Source organism: Prunus avium, chromosome 3 (assembly GCF_965620075.1).
Source record: "Prunus avium chromosome 3, drPruAviu1.hap1.1, whole genome shotgun sequence".
Lineage (NCBI taxonomy): Eukaryota > Viridiplantae > Streptophyta > Magnoliopsida > Rosales > Rosaceae > Prunus > Prunus avium.
This window is the reverse complement of record NC_142286.1, coordinates 6,765,123-6,781,177: the sequence shown is the minus strand read 5'-3', so window position 1 is coordinate 6,781,177 and position 16,055 is coordinate 6,765,123. Positions and strand designations below refer to the sequence as shown.

The window sequence follows — 16,055 nt, the reverse complement described above, 5'->3', positions numbered from 1 at the left end:
ATGAACCACAACAATGATAGCTTCATGTGATCCATCTTCAATAAAAGCATCCATTTGACCATATATCTTATCAACAATATGAGAGTTTCAATTTGATCAGCTAGATGAACGAAAACTGTTCCATTAAGATAGCTAATTTGTTGATTGCAGAAGGAAAAAGATTCATACCATGTCATTTTTAAAATATTAGGCCACATCTCCAAAGGCATCTATGCTTGCATACTCCACACTCAGGTTTTGGTCAGAGCCCAAAGTAACTAGTGCATATAAAATATGAGTATTTGCAACTTTTGCATCGATATATGGAACCTATTAAGTGGATGCAGTCAGTTAATTGTTGGTTTTATAGTCAAACATATGAAGAAATGAGTACTTCAAGCAGTTGACATGCAGCCACTCAAATGTAGGCAATTGAGTATGACCCCTACCCATATAATAAGAGGAACTCAAAAGAAATATGAGAAAATTAAGTTAAAGAAGAAAAATGGACCTTACCCTACATACAATTCAAGGAAAGATATAGAAAATATTGTTCAAGTTGTTTCAGGATTAGAGGCAATTGGGCACATCTCAATAGTTTTTTGGTACATAAAAGGAAGCATTTCCATTAGCATCCATACTAGAACATCAACATTCCAGCATTATCGTTCATCTAAACCACGAAGATGTGACTCCATGGGCCCTTCAACACCTAAAAGGGGAGGACAACGCTGCAATGTCACAAATATCTAAATAAAAGAAACTATTAGAAACAAGGAATAGATTACCTCAATTATAAATGAGAAAATATATTTAAACAAAAACATATATGATGAAAGCTTGATATATGAGAAAGTAGAACTCTTAAAATATATGCTTAAGTGTATTTTCCACCACCACTCCAAAGGGATCACATACTAATTAGAACATCAAATCGTCAACCTATAAATAAATAAAATACAATAAAGTAATGGAGAAAAGTATCTTTGTTTACTTTATATATATTTCTTATTATTTATCATGTCATGATAAAGAGAAAGTCTCCATTCCCTAGATGATGTTCAATCAACCTGTTTTAGAGCTTACATTGTAGCCATTCATGTCAAGTCAGAATTCCTCTCCATGAGAGCCTCTGAAGCATATTAGTAAGATTGACCTTGAAATATTTGTCCATGTTCGAAAAGAGTGGAAGCATCAATGCAAGATTATGTGTAGTAGCCTCCGGGACAATAGTTTTAGAATCTTCTATGAGTTGCTAAACAATAGACAAATCAAGAGAATCACGAATCTCATGCCGGACAAATTCTGCAAGTTGTCTGCAACCCATAAACCAGAGAAATCCGTCAAAGCTATCAAAACGACATAATGGTTAAAGATGACCACACCTACAAAATTTAGGCTCAAACTTACTTGTTCCTAACACTAGGGAAGCAATTTTGTTTTTATTCTCATCTCTCCTAGCTTCTTAGCAAGGGTAACATATGCCTAAAATCCAGTTAGAAGATTCAGGAACAAGTAAAAAACAAAGCAGATATATTACAAATAAATGTAGTACTTCGACTAACAGCCTAAATCCAATGTAATTCTTCTTTGTTGCTCATCTGGATGTTTGATTAGATTAAACAATGTGTGGTTCAAGGAATCTCGAGTGATGCTATCTGGATGACACTTAATCGCACACATGATGAGGGGAAGAAACTCATGTAAATAGATAAGACTAGTAAGTAAATAAACAAACTTCATTAAGCGATCGTTTTAAAGATCCATATACATACATATGATGCATGTTTATATAAATACATACACATACATATAATATATGTGAGATTCTCTCTGTAGGATGTATGTTCTTTCTTAAAGGATGCTCGCATCAAGAAAATCTCATGTACGCTCAAGTTTTTAAACTTTATTCCATTATAGTGACATGGTTGATTCTCTAGGGTATAGAATGACCCTTTAGAACCTAAAATCTAAAGGACAAAATAATCCAAGACTAAAACCTAAACCTAAGCTCTAAATGTTGATTCTACATCTAAAAGTAATCGACCATGTTAATAAGTGGCTAACAAAGCTTAAGAAAGTTGAACATAAGTGAGGTTTTCTTATCCCATCCGTTCTCTCTTAAAGAATGGGCGTCTTGTCCAATTAAGACCTTTATAATATATATACATGGAGCTTCAGTTGAGGGATCCCTCAAATGAGCTTATTTGAGGAACACCTTTGTATGGCCCACTCTGTATTATATTTCACTAATTCAAACGTTTATTTTGTAGATATCCATTCAAAAATCATCTCTAAAAAAATCACTTGAATCCGATATCATTTGACCACTCAATTGAAATATTGAAATTTTAGTACTTTCTTGAAGAACCGTGTTCATTGATTTTGTAGAACACAATTGGATGTCGAAATGGTTTCTAATCTGTCTAATTTTTTGTAAGGATGATCTATAAATGTGGAATTAAAAATAGATGGTTTGGATCGTTGAAAAAAAATTCGTAGGGGACTCTAAATGGTGTCCCTCAAATAAAGTTCTTTGAGGGACCCCTCAATAGAACGTGACTGTATGTATGTATGTATGTATGTATGTATATTATATGAAAGTAAATGAAGAATCAAACCTCACGATGGTTGATCAAAACATAAGGAACAATCTTGGGCAAAGCATCAGCAAAGATCTTAGGGCTCGTTTGGTATACAGGACTGTCTTGGCATGGACTATGCTTAGGGACTGTCTTGGCTTGGCTTGGCTTGGTCTAAGTTGGATAACACTTATCCTGCGTTTGGTGTACGCTTGGACTAGGACTAGATTTTTTTATTTTTTCAAAACTATCTATGTATATGTATATATGTATAAATACATATATTATGTATGTGTACATATGTATTTTATAATATATGTGACATGTATGTGTATATACATGTATATATGTATATTATAAATAATATAAACATATGTATATATATATGTACACATACATGTATATACATGTATATATTATAAAATACATATATATTATATTATAAAATGCATATATATATATATATATATGTATGTATTATACCCATGTATATATTATAATATACATATATACACCTATATACATAATATATGTGTATATAGGTGTATATATGTATATTATAATATATACATGGGTATAATACATACATATATATATGTATTTTATATATATATATATATATATATATATATATATACATGTATATATGTATATTACAATATATATAATACATATATAATGTATATGTGTATATATGTGTATATGTATACTATAATACATACATGGGTATAATATATAATATATAATATATATTACATATATACACGTATGCTATTATTATAATATTAATATGTATATGTGTATATGGGTATATTATAATAATAATATACATGTATATATGTATATTACAATATATATATAATACATATATAATGTATATGTGTGTATATGTGTGTATATGTATACTATAATACATACATGGGTATAATATATATACATATATATATATATATATGTATTATAATATATAATATATAATATATATTACATATATACACGTATGATATTATTATAATATTAATATGTATATGTGTATATGGGTAGATTATAATAATAATAATATACATGTATATATGTATATGTATATATGTGTATGTATATATATACACATATATGTGTATGTATATATATACATATATACATATATTATATATTTATGTGTATATACATGTATATATGTACATTATAGTATATGTGTAAGTAAGTTTAATAATAATAATATATGTTATTAATTTTACAACATAATATATGCATTTTATACATTGGTGGGCATTGGGACTAGCTAATCCTTCCTTTCCATATGGGATTAGTAGTCCCCTCCTAAGGAGGTGTTTTTGGTGGGCCCGGTATTAGCAATCTCATCTAAGACTAGGATTAGATAAAACAAACATGGTACTAAATTTAGTCCAAGCCAATCCTGTGTACCAAACGAGCCCTTAGTGGTCTCTAGACCCTGTCAAAGTCCAAGCATAACTTTAAAAGAAAAAAGAAGAAACATAAGGGGCGGTCGGGATTCCAAAGCTTTTAAAAATCACTATATCTAAGAAGTTCTATTATTTATAATTTAGATGGGCGTTTCATCCAAAAATAAAGACAAAAGGAATGCCCCTAGCCAACCATAGAAGAAGAAAAACATTTTTGATCCAATCATGCACTAAAGGCTTTGATGCCCTAAAAGAAAGGTACAAGGAACCTGCCCTTTTCTTGAAAACAATTCCAGCACTAAGATCCTCTGACGTTAGATGTAGCCTTCCGCCTGATGACGGTTCGTTATTTCTTTGGAGACACTTTCATCATTGACCAAGGTACTATTATCATTCAAAGAAGCCATTGAAAATTCTTGTGAAATTTACTTAGGTGTAACGATATTGTCATCAAAGGTTTGAGCAGGCAGAGATTGATCAGCTTCCTTTTCCACAACTCTTGATACTACATCAACTGGATGTGGGATTGCACTTTTATCTTCATCCAAGACAATGACTTTTTCTCATAATTGGTGGAATTTGAAAAATCAAGAGCTTTGTGTGTTTGGATGTTAAAATTTCTAGTTCCATCTGTAGTGATTTTACTTCTTCCTTTATCTTTCTAAGGACAGGGATTGGACATGATCAACATCATCAGCTCTACCATATTTCGTCCAGAACGATATCCTTCAATATCCTTCTATACCATATTCCTATGATTTGTACTAGTTTCTTCTGTGAAATTGGTTGTTTTGATGTGTTTAGTGTGAGTTTTGTGGGAAATAAACCCTAAAGGTGATTTGGAGCTAAAATATGGTGAAAATGAGCCAAAAAGGAGAATAATCAAATGACAGATCTCGTTTGGCAATTGCTAAGCAGGCGGTTGGTTTTCCCAAAGTGGAATCGCAATTACATATATTTTGTTTGTCAATTGCATTGCCAATGAGATGTGGATGAGCTGTAGCAAAATAAGGAAGTTCTTTTATATGGGATGAGATGCGATTTGATATGATGGAGACGTTGAGTGCAAGCTGGCATGTGGGTTTTCTCCAAGTGGTTTTAGGAGTTTAATTTGTTTTGGTTATCTATTTAATTTTCCTTACCTTTTTCAATAAGGACTTGTTGTCCAAAATAGGTTAGGACTTTTAATTATTTATTTTCTTATTCTTTCTTGGCATGGGGAGTATATAGCATATTGTTCAAGGGTTTGGAGAAAACGCACCAACTAAGATGGCTATGGGTAACTAAATTCTTTGCTAGGAATCCGATGTAGCCTAACATGATGATTCTATGTTGTTGAGTTAATATCTTATTTCTAATCAATTTATATTCTTAATTTCATTCTTTATTATAATTGTGATCATGATACTTGTAATTGGTCATTATAGGTATTTTGGATTGTTTAAGATAAGGTTGGACGAGGGGTTCATCCATCGATTTTCAAAACCAATTTCCAATATTTGTTATTTTATTTAATTGGAGTCGCCCAGCCTGCACAGGCTGTGGGCCGGGCCTAGGTTGCACAAAACACGTAAATATCATGAAGAAACCCTAGTTATGTTTTGACCAAAAAAAAAAAAAAAAAAACCGTAGTTATGTTAGTTATTATGTTGTATTCATGATAGCCAACCTACCTCCTTTAGTCCACTTGATCATGTCATATATAATTAATGATCCCACATGGGTACCTTTGAGCAATGCCTCAAGAAAATGCTTGAATGTACAATGGCTGATTTCTAAAAATTATTTTTCCCCAACAACAACCCATCACTTTTTGTTCCTATTAAGAAAACTCATATTTTATAAGTAAAAATCCATGACTAGGATCCACCTTATCAAGATCAAGATCTGATTTATTATAATATTTCAAATTCCCAAAATACCCCTATGTATTTGCAATTGTTGTATTCTCCTGCTGAATATACTTTGAACATATTTGTTGCAATTCAATGTCATTAATATTCAAATGGTATTTGTTTTATAGGAAAATGGTGTTTTAAATTGGCTTAAATTTAGGAATTTTTAGGGTAAATTTTTTCTCTTTTTTTAAAAATAAAATTCAGAATCTTAAAAAGTCACATTTTGGGCCTATTGAATTTATGAAGAAAGTTGACCAAAAAAAAAAAGGAATTTATGAAGAAACATTTAATATACCTATCACATTTTAGCATAAACTAATGTACCTATTATTTGTACCTATTTTTTCCACCCTTTTTTTTTTAATGAATAATATACCTATTTTTTACATATCTTTTGTAAATGTGCCTATTGTGTGTACCTATAAATAACATACCTATTTTTTTCAAAAAATAAAAAATGCACCTATTTTTAATTTATGAAAAATGTGCAGAAATTTCAATTACACAACGTACCTATTTTCTGACCTAAATTTTTTTATTTATTATTGTAAATAATGTACCTATTTTTAATTTATAAAAAATTAACAGAAATTTCAATTACAAAGTAACATATATATATATATATATATATATATATATATATATATATATATATTTTGCAAATAAGGTACCTATATTATATACATATTTATATTTTCTATAGATACATTATTTATTGGATATGTAATTTAGGGATTTTTTATTGTTTGAAATTTTAGGGATTGTTAGGGGTGGGCGCAATCCGGTTCGGTTCGATTTCTACCTCAAACTGGAACTGAAATTGGTACTATTTAACAGGTCCAATTTGGTCAGATTTTAGTGACAAAAAATTATGAAACTGGCCGGTCTGGTTTGAATCGATTCCAGTTCGATTTTTGGTTTGGTTTGGTTTTGGACTGGATTATTATTATTTTTTCAAAAAAAAAATTTATACAAATTTCTACTAAAATTTTATTTTTTGGGCCAAAAATTAACAAATGATCCAATTTCATACAAAGAGAGATATTGAGAGATGTTTTGAAGTTGGGGTTGGGGAAATATTAGTTATGAGATTAAAAATGTAGCATTGGATTTAAATAATTAAACAATTCGCAATAATGAAGTACTAGCCTCTCCGCACACGCTTGTGAGAGTCTTTTTTTTAAAAAAATTTAAATTTATTTTAGAATTAAAAAAGATAATGGGTATGTTCCATAAAAATAGGATCTATTATCTGATTTTTCTTTTAATTTTAATATTTTTAAATATATAAAAAATGTGAATTTACTATATTATCCTCATTTAATTAATAATTTCAATTCTTAATGTTTTCATTAACTAAGAGTATTTTCTGGTATTTTGAATGTTTTACTATTCTCTGCTTTTTGCTTTATATATATATAAGCTTTCGTCCTCTAAACCTATAAGGAAAGGTCACTAATTCGGAATCGACTAAGAATTTGACATGGGCAGATGCTCGTGGGAATCACTTCCTGCAAGCGTCCTCCGTGGCCGAAACTATTAAGATGAATTGGTTACAAAGCATAAATCCAGTCCAAATCATAGTTGAATTGTAAACTAATGACAAATCTTACTATTGAAAGGTAAGTAAAATGAGAAAACCCTAAGCAATTTGGAAGAACAACTCTATTCGGGCCGAGAAGTTGTCAACTACTGAACCGTTGTAGCAAGAATTAGTAGAATCACAATTGGCCTTTTCATCATTTGGAAATCATTTCCGCAAGGTGGCAGAGCAATCTTCAATACTTGAATCTCTAGGAATTGGTCTCTAGAAATTTGTGAAATCTTTGGGATATGTTTGAGATTTGTTTAAAGATCCGTTGTGAATAGTTTGATATATGATGAGATGATCTGTGTGTATGTAGTGAGACGGAGAGATGTCATCGACTTTTAACATTCTTTATATGCTAACAGGCCATACATGAACCCCCACCTCCAGCTTCAGATTTTAAGCATTAAACAATGCTTGCTTTTTGTGTTATACGGCACAATGAATGTATTTGATAACTTTCCATTCCAACGAAATTCTAAACAATAATGCTACAACAATACAATCATCCGACCATGCAATGAAGAACGAAATTTGAGTAAAATGCTTCTCTTTCTCAATTGAATGTCCATGATTTTGGCAACATTTACAGAATATTCATAGCGTTAAGCAGTAGGAATATACTGTACCTAACAAGATTTACAAAATATTCATAGAACAAGAAGTAGTTAGATCATCCAGGCCATTTGAATGAAGAAGCAGTCAGAATATATTGTACCTAACAACATTTACAAATTACTCAGAGCAACCTGCGACTACTGAACATCATGCAAGGTACAAATGAAGGCAGCAACATCACACCAGTTCCTGCCTACAAACAACAAACCACTACCCTGATGTTTCCACCCTACAACTTCTCCAATATCGCAATCTTTCTGTTTCATCAGCAGCATATCCAGCAGAGGGAGAAACTTAACTCCAAAGTTGTTCCCAAGTGCAATAAGACTCTCAGCCGGCTCAACAACTATACCTATATCTGCCTTAAGGAGGCAAGGTAGGTCATCTACAACACATCCTACACAAATCGTGATGCACTCAGGTAATAGTATCGTCGGTAATAACGCCAAGTGACCCGGATACTTCAAAACTCGAGACACTTGACCTGTTGATATGCCCTCCTCATTATGCCAAAATATCTGGTTTGCAGAGCAATGCAACAGTCCCCTGCTCATCTCTACTCCACAAGTCAAAAACCACCAAGAATAAGAATCAATTAAATTTTGAATAGGAGAACAGTGGACACCTATTAGAATTAAAGAAAGGTTACAACAACTGTATAAACAAAAAACTGAATAAAGACAGAGCTAAAGAACTTAGAAGATTTAATAGAACAGCCTGATATAGCAAACTACCCACAAAGGAAGATTGAAGTCTGTAATAGTATTATTAGAGTCCAGTATCATATAGAAGTATTAACAGAGTCCATAGAAGCATCTCAAACTCAACTGGGTATACTAAAAGAAAAAGGTCGATCTAGATAAGTTTCATGGGTCGTCCCCCTTGTCCTTGTAGACCAGGAGTATATTTACCAGGTTTATATTGTCCATAACATCCCACTATAGCTAGTATTAAGAGCTATTTAACAGACGTAAAGAAGAATACTAAATATTTAAAATGTAGACAAAAAATTTATAGGGACACATTAGAAGATCCATCCACTAGTGAACAAGTAAAACCAATTCAAAGAGAGTTATTAGAGCACAGTCAAAGACATCTAGAAAGAGAAATAAGAGCAAAAGAATTTTTACAAAATCAGTTGGCAATAGAATTTGAAAGAGGAAGGCTTAGGTAAATTTTATGATAGAATATCTCAATCTAGAAATAAGTGAGCAAGTAGTCCCCCTACACTTCATCAGTAATCCAAAAATTAGAAAATCTAACCGTAGGATCAAGTAGTCAGCCTAGAAGAGTCAGACTTAATCCTTTAGATAATAGCAAATGGAAATATTCAGAAGGAAAGAAAATTAGCAGTAAGAGCAGAAGATATTTATTCAAATGAAATTGAAGCACAATAATTTCTTAGAAAAGGTTTCGAAAGAACACAGAAAAATAAGAGTAGCCTGTATCAACTAGGTATATTTGAAAATAAAAATAGTGTAGTAAGTAGCATAAGCCAGCATGAAGTAAGTTGTATAGATAAGGAAGTTACTCTTAATCTGTTAAGTCAGCCGGCAATAGAGCAACTTAGAAAATCACATTATGGGCAAATTCATATAGGAACCATAATGATAGGAATAGCAGGATTGACTAGGGCACAAGTAGGTACCAAAGCACTTGTATACATATATGATGATAGGTGGGATAATTACTTGCAAGCTGCCATAGCAACAGCAGAAGCAGATCTTAGTACCAATATAGCAGTCATACGATGCATACCAAATTATGTAATGGCAATAAAAGAATTTAGCAAATATATTAAAATTAGCATTAGGACTAAGAATTATAATATGAAAGGAGATTACAAAAATTTGAGCACTAGTTTAATGCATGCAGGAAAAGTATCAGATAAATTTAATCATAATTTTAATGTAGAATTTTCTAATTCAGTACAAACATTTGGAAGCAAGCATGTGAATAAGATAGAAGCAAAGCCTGTAGATCATAGCGTTTTAGAAGGTACAAACATATAAAAGATTATGAATATCTAGAAGTAAACTACCTGTTTCAAAAATATTAGAGACGAAGTCTGAGGAAAAATCCAGCGAGTAGACATGAACAAATCCATTGAAGTCCTCCTTGTTGTGAAGTTTATTGATCAGTGAAATAAAGTCTGGGTTAACCGAAACGTTTTCACAAGAAGTCTTATGCATATGCCTTCGGTCAATACCAACCAACTTCTGGGACTCTTCAACATTTCGATATAAAATTTCTCTTAATTGTGAAAGGCTATCAAAAACTTCTCCCACTTTTACATTGTCAAAGCCCACCACCGACACAATAGGAGTTAAGCTTTTCACCAAGTTTTGATAGTTTGGTTCCAGCTCCACTAGAAGACCTGAATCATATGAAGGGCTACAATTTTGCTTAAATGAAATTACACTAGCCAACTGACAAATCAAATAGACATCAGATCTTTTTGGAGGCTTTGCTAGAATAGGAACTACAGCTCGGACAGATGCATGCACAGATTCGTGGGAAAAGAAAGATACTGCATCTTTTAGGCTAGTTCTATAGCGATTATCAAGTATTTGAAGCTGGACCTTGGACAAATTCTGACATGATTGATCAAGAAGGAATTCAGTTTGCACAACCAACTCCTTAAACTCAGCAGAAGCATAAAAATCAAACCAGTTTCGATGAACGCAACCAAAAAACTTGAACCAACCTCGGTCAAACCAGTCTTGGTATAGGTGATTGCCTTCAATCTTGCCTCGGATCCAATTCATAAAATGCTGACCTATAACGTGGTAAAGTCTCAACCAAGCTGCCACAGTAGCAACGGTGTAGGCAATAGTTTGATCGTCAGAAGATCCTACTACAGACAACTCGGCTTGCATTAAAAGTTCTTCCGTGAATATAGAAACTGCTTCAGGTAGATCTTCCTCATTAAGCTTAGCAATTAACTGCTTCACACAATATAGGAAGAAGGTTAAGCATTTTGAATAGCTACATGCAGTAATTAAAGGGTCCATATACATAAAAAATAACAGCTAGTCCCCAAACAAGATTAATTAATATAGACACCTAAACCCTTTCAACTCCCCAAAGAACATTAATAACCAAAGGGTCCCTACATGCCCTTTAAATTCCCCATACATCATTAGTACTGCAACAACATGTGAATTGAGACTCCTCAATCCCATGGCTGCTTCCTCCTCTGTATTAGAACTCTACTTCTGATATTTTTATCTCACATTACCATGGATTCAGTTACTTGTTTTGTTAATTGGAAAGTACATGAATTATGGCATCATATCATACAGCATGGATAAAAAAGAATTCACTATGATTACAAAACACCATCAGAGAATAATATAACCAATTTATGCACACAAGTCAGTAACATGAAACTTTGAAAACCAAAAAATCCATGTAATAAACTTCCAAAATCCTTCAGTACAGAGCAGGAGAATATATTACCTCTGTTTCCAATCTATGCTTTGCTTCCCCACTAAGTTGTGCCTCCAACTGAAGAAGAATGTGGGCATCATAACCATTGCAAGTTTCACGCAGGATTGAAAACCTAAAATTGTAGATCATTAAATCCACAAAAATACCTAAAAAAAAGAAGTTAAAAACAGATAAATTTAATAGAAGAAACTCACGCTTCAATTAGCTTTTGCATGATGTGTAATTCTAGGGCTCTGTAGAATTCATAGGTCTCCAATGGCAAGCTGCCGGTATACATTTTCAATGAAAATGGAGAGTAGATGGCAGAGAGAAAGTAGAACTCAGTGTCTTTCACCAATTGGTGAATTACATTTGCATTTGCAATTTGTTCGTCCGTGAGCTCGAAGTGTCTAGCTCGTGACCAAAAATGGTTATCTTGGCTCTCAAAGCTAGGCATGGTCAAAATTCTTCTTCTCCAAGTCAATAAAATAGTCAGTCTCCTGTCAGCTTATATGCACCACCGCAACCCCAAACGAAAACGGCCAAGAAAATAGAAAACTGAAAACCCCTAGGCCGCAGCCGCCGCCGCCGCATCCGCTGCAAGAAACGAGTGCTCAGCAACCGACAAAAGGAGACTCCAAAGTCGAGCTCCATCAGAGCCTCTGTTCGAGGAAATGCCTCAAAGGGTTGCAGCAACTTCAACTTCAGCGCAGCAAGCCGCATTGCAGCGCTTCCTTTTTTTGGTATTTTGATTCATGGAGAAACGACACCGTTTCATTTAAGTTTTTTTTTTTTTTTTAAACATATTAAAATAAACAGGGGCAACAGCAAGCAATGGAGCTGCTACCCGATAAAGCCCACAATCCCCAATACATTGGACATTTCAAACGCAATACGCTATTATGTTTTCAATTTGTTTTTCTCTTCTTTTTTTTTTTTCTCTTTCCCAATCTTTCTTTTTCTCTTCTTTTTCATTTCAGTTTTTTCTTTTTGTATATATTTTTGTCTTTGTTCCTTTTGCTCTTTACTTTGTGTTTACTTTTTATTTTACATTTTTTTCCTTTTCATTTATTTTTCTTTAATTTTAGCTCATTCTATTTTATAATTTGTTTTTGTCTTGCTTTTAAATTTTTTCAATATTAGAAACATAAATAAGGTTCAATATATCGATATAGTTTGTAACCAAGATAAATTACATTGTTGACTGTCCTGCAATGTTTATAATATTTCTTAGTAGGTTGATAGGTTTAAAGTTTGTTACTTTAGGAGTTGAATCTTTGTGTATTTTAATATAAGGTTTTTGTTTTTGTGGATTGGTTAATAGAGTTAATAAAAATATGGTGGATTGATTTAATATGTGTTTTGTAATGTTGTTTTCTCAATGAATTATATATGAATGATGATTTCTTGTTTTATTTTTATGGGATGAATATTGATGTTTTTCTTGATTAGTTGTTGAGGTTTTTTTTTTTCTTTTCCCAAGGAGGTTTAATTTTGGTTAGTTACTGTTAGTTTGAATAAATTAAGGGTTTTCTAATATAAAAAAATGTATGGGTCTATTTTGTATAGAAATTTTTTAACCTTTTAGATGTTGACCCCTGGAAGGAAAATTCCTGGATTCGTCCCTGATCAGAGGTAAGAGAAAAGTATGGAGTCAACCAGTGGCGGACCCACAGAGGCGCAAGGAGGTGCAGCTGCACCTCCCCTCGTTGGAAAAAGCTTTGGAGGTGCCGGAGTTGCCCCTATGCTCTGGTGCCCACCAACTGCTCGAGCAAATGCCTGAACAATATTCTTCTTTCGCTGGCTAATGTTGTTGTGCTGCTGGGTTGCGCGTAGCGCCTTACTTTTTTTAAAAAGTCTTGCCCAAAACGCATCATTTTAGGCCAGTAAAAAAAACAATTTAAAAAGTAACCTGCAAACTGCCGACACGGAACAAAAGCCTCCCAATCCAATTTGAAGAAGCCATGCAAGGTGATATCACTGACATGCAGCAAATCCCAATTTGTTTTTAATCATGCAAGATACTCATCCCAAATCCTAATATGAATTTCAACGGAGATGGAGTCCTTGCTTTTGCTTTAAAATTTGAATATTTAAGCAATTTTAGGTCTGGTTCCTTTCTCCTTTTCTTTTTCTTTTTTTTTCCAAAAATGACAAGTTTATTATTATTTTTTTATTCAGTCCTTGGGCAATATCAAAACCATTATTGTTGTTTTTTATTTATTTATAGAACTCTAAGTCTTTTATAAAAACTGATTGATCGATTAAGTCTTGTGCCAAGAAAGAAAATATTGTATCGATCAAGCTTTCAAAGTACATTCAAATGTAATTCATAGTTAATCTAGAAGAAAAAAAAATGATGAAACATGTTGCGGTTTTTTTTCCTTCTTCATCAACTGTCGCGCCAATTTTATTTTCGGCATATGAATGAAATTGGTATTGTTTAAATTATAAGGTTATTTGGTTGTCAAATTTTTTTAAAACTTTTAGCCTTTCAAAATTGCACCTTTGCCGAAAAATTCCTGGGTTCACCAGTGGAGCCAACGGAGATGACACAATAGACTGGAAAAGATTGCGAAGGGGAGGGACCTCTAGATCAAAGGGTCCGTCAAAATGGCTACTGGTGGATGGAGGGAACTTTAGGAGAGGGTCGACTGAGATTAGTTGGTTTTTGCCTATGTTGCACTTGTAGTAAGAGAGGTGTCAACGGATCGGGTGGCCCAACACGGCACGCACATGGCCCGCTTAAGTAAGGGCCAGCATGACATGATTCATATCTTTGGACCGTATCGAAACAAGATAATTAAGTCAAATGGGCTGACCTGTGGCTCATCGTGGGCTGCACTGGTCCAAAATCTTACGGGCCGACCCATTTAAAACTCATTTATTAAATTATATTTGTTTTCGTGAAAAATAATACATAATGTTATTACATTTATATCTTATATTTAAGTCTTTTTTTTCTTCAAAAATATATATTAAAAATTAATATTTTCTTTATATATAAAATTATAATTTTGTTTTTTTCAGTTTCAATTTTTAAAACCCAAACAATAATGAAGTCATTTTCTATTTAAATATACTTTAAATAAAGTTATTGAACTCTTTTTCTTAATAAATAATAAATACTAGCATCTCTGCACGCGCTTCCGAGCCTACAAGAGGCTTTTTTTAAAAAAAAAAAAATTTTAATTTATTTTAGAATTAAAAAAGATAATGGGTAGTTGTGTTCCATAAAAATAGGATCCATTATCTGCCTTTTGCTTTATATATATAGATTATTAGCATATACATTATTGTTAAAAAGATTTAAATGAAGTAGTAAAAAAAAATGCAATACATAAGTCAAATTTGGCGTGGGCTCATATCGGCCCGTTTAGTGGCTCGGCATGGACATGGCCCTAGCCCATGTGGACTCGGGCAGGGATTGATGATTTTCCTAAATAGGCTGGTACGGCATGACCCATTAACTAAATGGGCAGACTCTAAACAAACCGAACTGACTCGACACGGTCTGTTTGACACCTCTAAGTACGACCCCTAATACGGTTAATAAAATAATATATGTATTAATTGTTATGAATTATTATTGAATTAATATAGTAATTCTATTAGGTTTCGTAATCAGCTGGATCGAGGTTTGAAATAGATCGATTCAAGCCCGTCTATAGGGCCGGGGCTAAGTGGGCTTTTCAGGTCAAGCCATCCATGGGCGCCCATTGCCTATTTTTTTTGGCCTTATATTGCCTTACCTTTTTTCCATTCCAAAAATTTAAATAAATGTCTTGTCTTTTTACTTTAATTTGTTTTTATATTACTCTATTTACTTAAGTTTACAATGCAAATAAAGAAGTACCCCCCATTTGGATTCAATTAAAAATACTAGAAAATCAAATTCCTAAAAAATCAAAATATGAAAATCCATTTACTTAAATTGTATCTTATACTAAAATTGGATTTTCATATTTTGATTTGTTGGGAATTTGATTTTCTAGTATTTTTATTTGAATCCAAATAGGGGGTACTTCCTTATTTACATTGTAAACTTAAATAAATGGAGTAATATAAAAACAAATTAAATTAAAAGACAAAACATTTATGTAAAGAATGTTTGGTTGAAAGGCTTTGTTGTATTGTCAATAGTAGAGTACAGCAAAATATATACTACCAATATTACAAAATCTCCGTAGCGTGATCCTCAATCCTAGGGATTGATTTGGATCTGTCTACCTATATCAAGTAACTACTCTATGTACAGTCAATAATAACATATCAATTACAATATATTATTCTAATACTCCCCCTCAAGTTGGAGAGTGAATGTCATGAAGTCCCAACTTGCTGCTTAATCTGGTATAGTCGTTCTTTCCCAAAGGCTTCGTAAAAATGTCTGCTAACTGAGCGTGGGAAGGAACATATGAAGGAGTGATCAGTCCGGCAAGCAGCTTTTCTCGAACGATGTGACAATCTATCTCAATATGTTTGGTGCGCTCGTGGAATACAGGGTTCGCAGCAATATATAAAGCAGCTTGAT

At 32.6% G+C, this 16,055-nt stretch overlaps 1 protein-coding gene across 1 annotated transcript; it reads right to left on the bottom strand.

The window, feature by feature from the left end:
- Nucleotides 1–8,021: 8,021 nt before the first annotated feature.
- On the bottom strand, nucleotides 8,022–12,219 carry LOC110746706 (bifunctional TH2 protein, mitochondrial-like). The gene is made up of 4 exons (XM_021946944.2): nucleotides 11,737–12,219; nucleotides 11,552–11,654; nucleotides 10,131–11,034; nucleotides 8,022–8,645 (listed from the first exon to the last, which is right to left on the bottom strand). Exons 1-4 carry the CDS (start codon nucleotides 11,976–11,978, stop codon nucleotides 8,227–8,229), a joined length of 1,668 nt encoding a protein of 555 aa, XP_021802636.1. The 5' UTR covers nucleotides 11,979–12,219; the 3' UTR covers nucleotides 8,022–8,226.
- Between the last annotated feature and the right edge of the window lie 3,836 nt (nucleotides 12,220–16,055).

Excerpts from the sequence above, each read along its gene's own strand:
- LOC110746706 (XM_021946944.2), bottom strand. The coding sequence starts at position 11,978 with ATGCCTAGCTTTGAGAGCCAAGATAACCATTTTTGGTCACGAGCTAGA. Across the intron at positions 11,035-11,551 it reads AGCATAGATTGGAAACAGAG|TTAATTGCTAAGCTTAATGA; the intron begins GTAATATATTCT and ends TGTGTGAAGCAG. Across the intron at positions 8,646-10,130 it reads CTCTAATATTTTTGAAACAG|AGATGAGCAGGGGACTGTTG; the intron begins GTAGTTTACTTC and ends CTTGTGGAGTAG.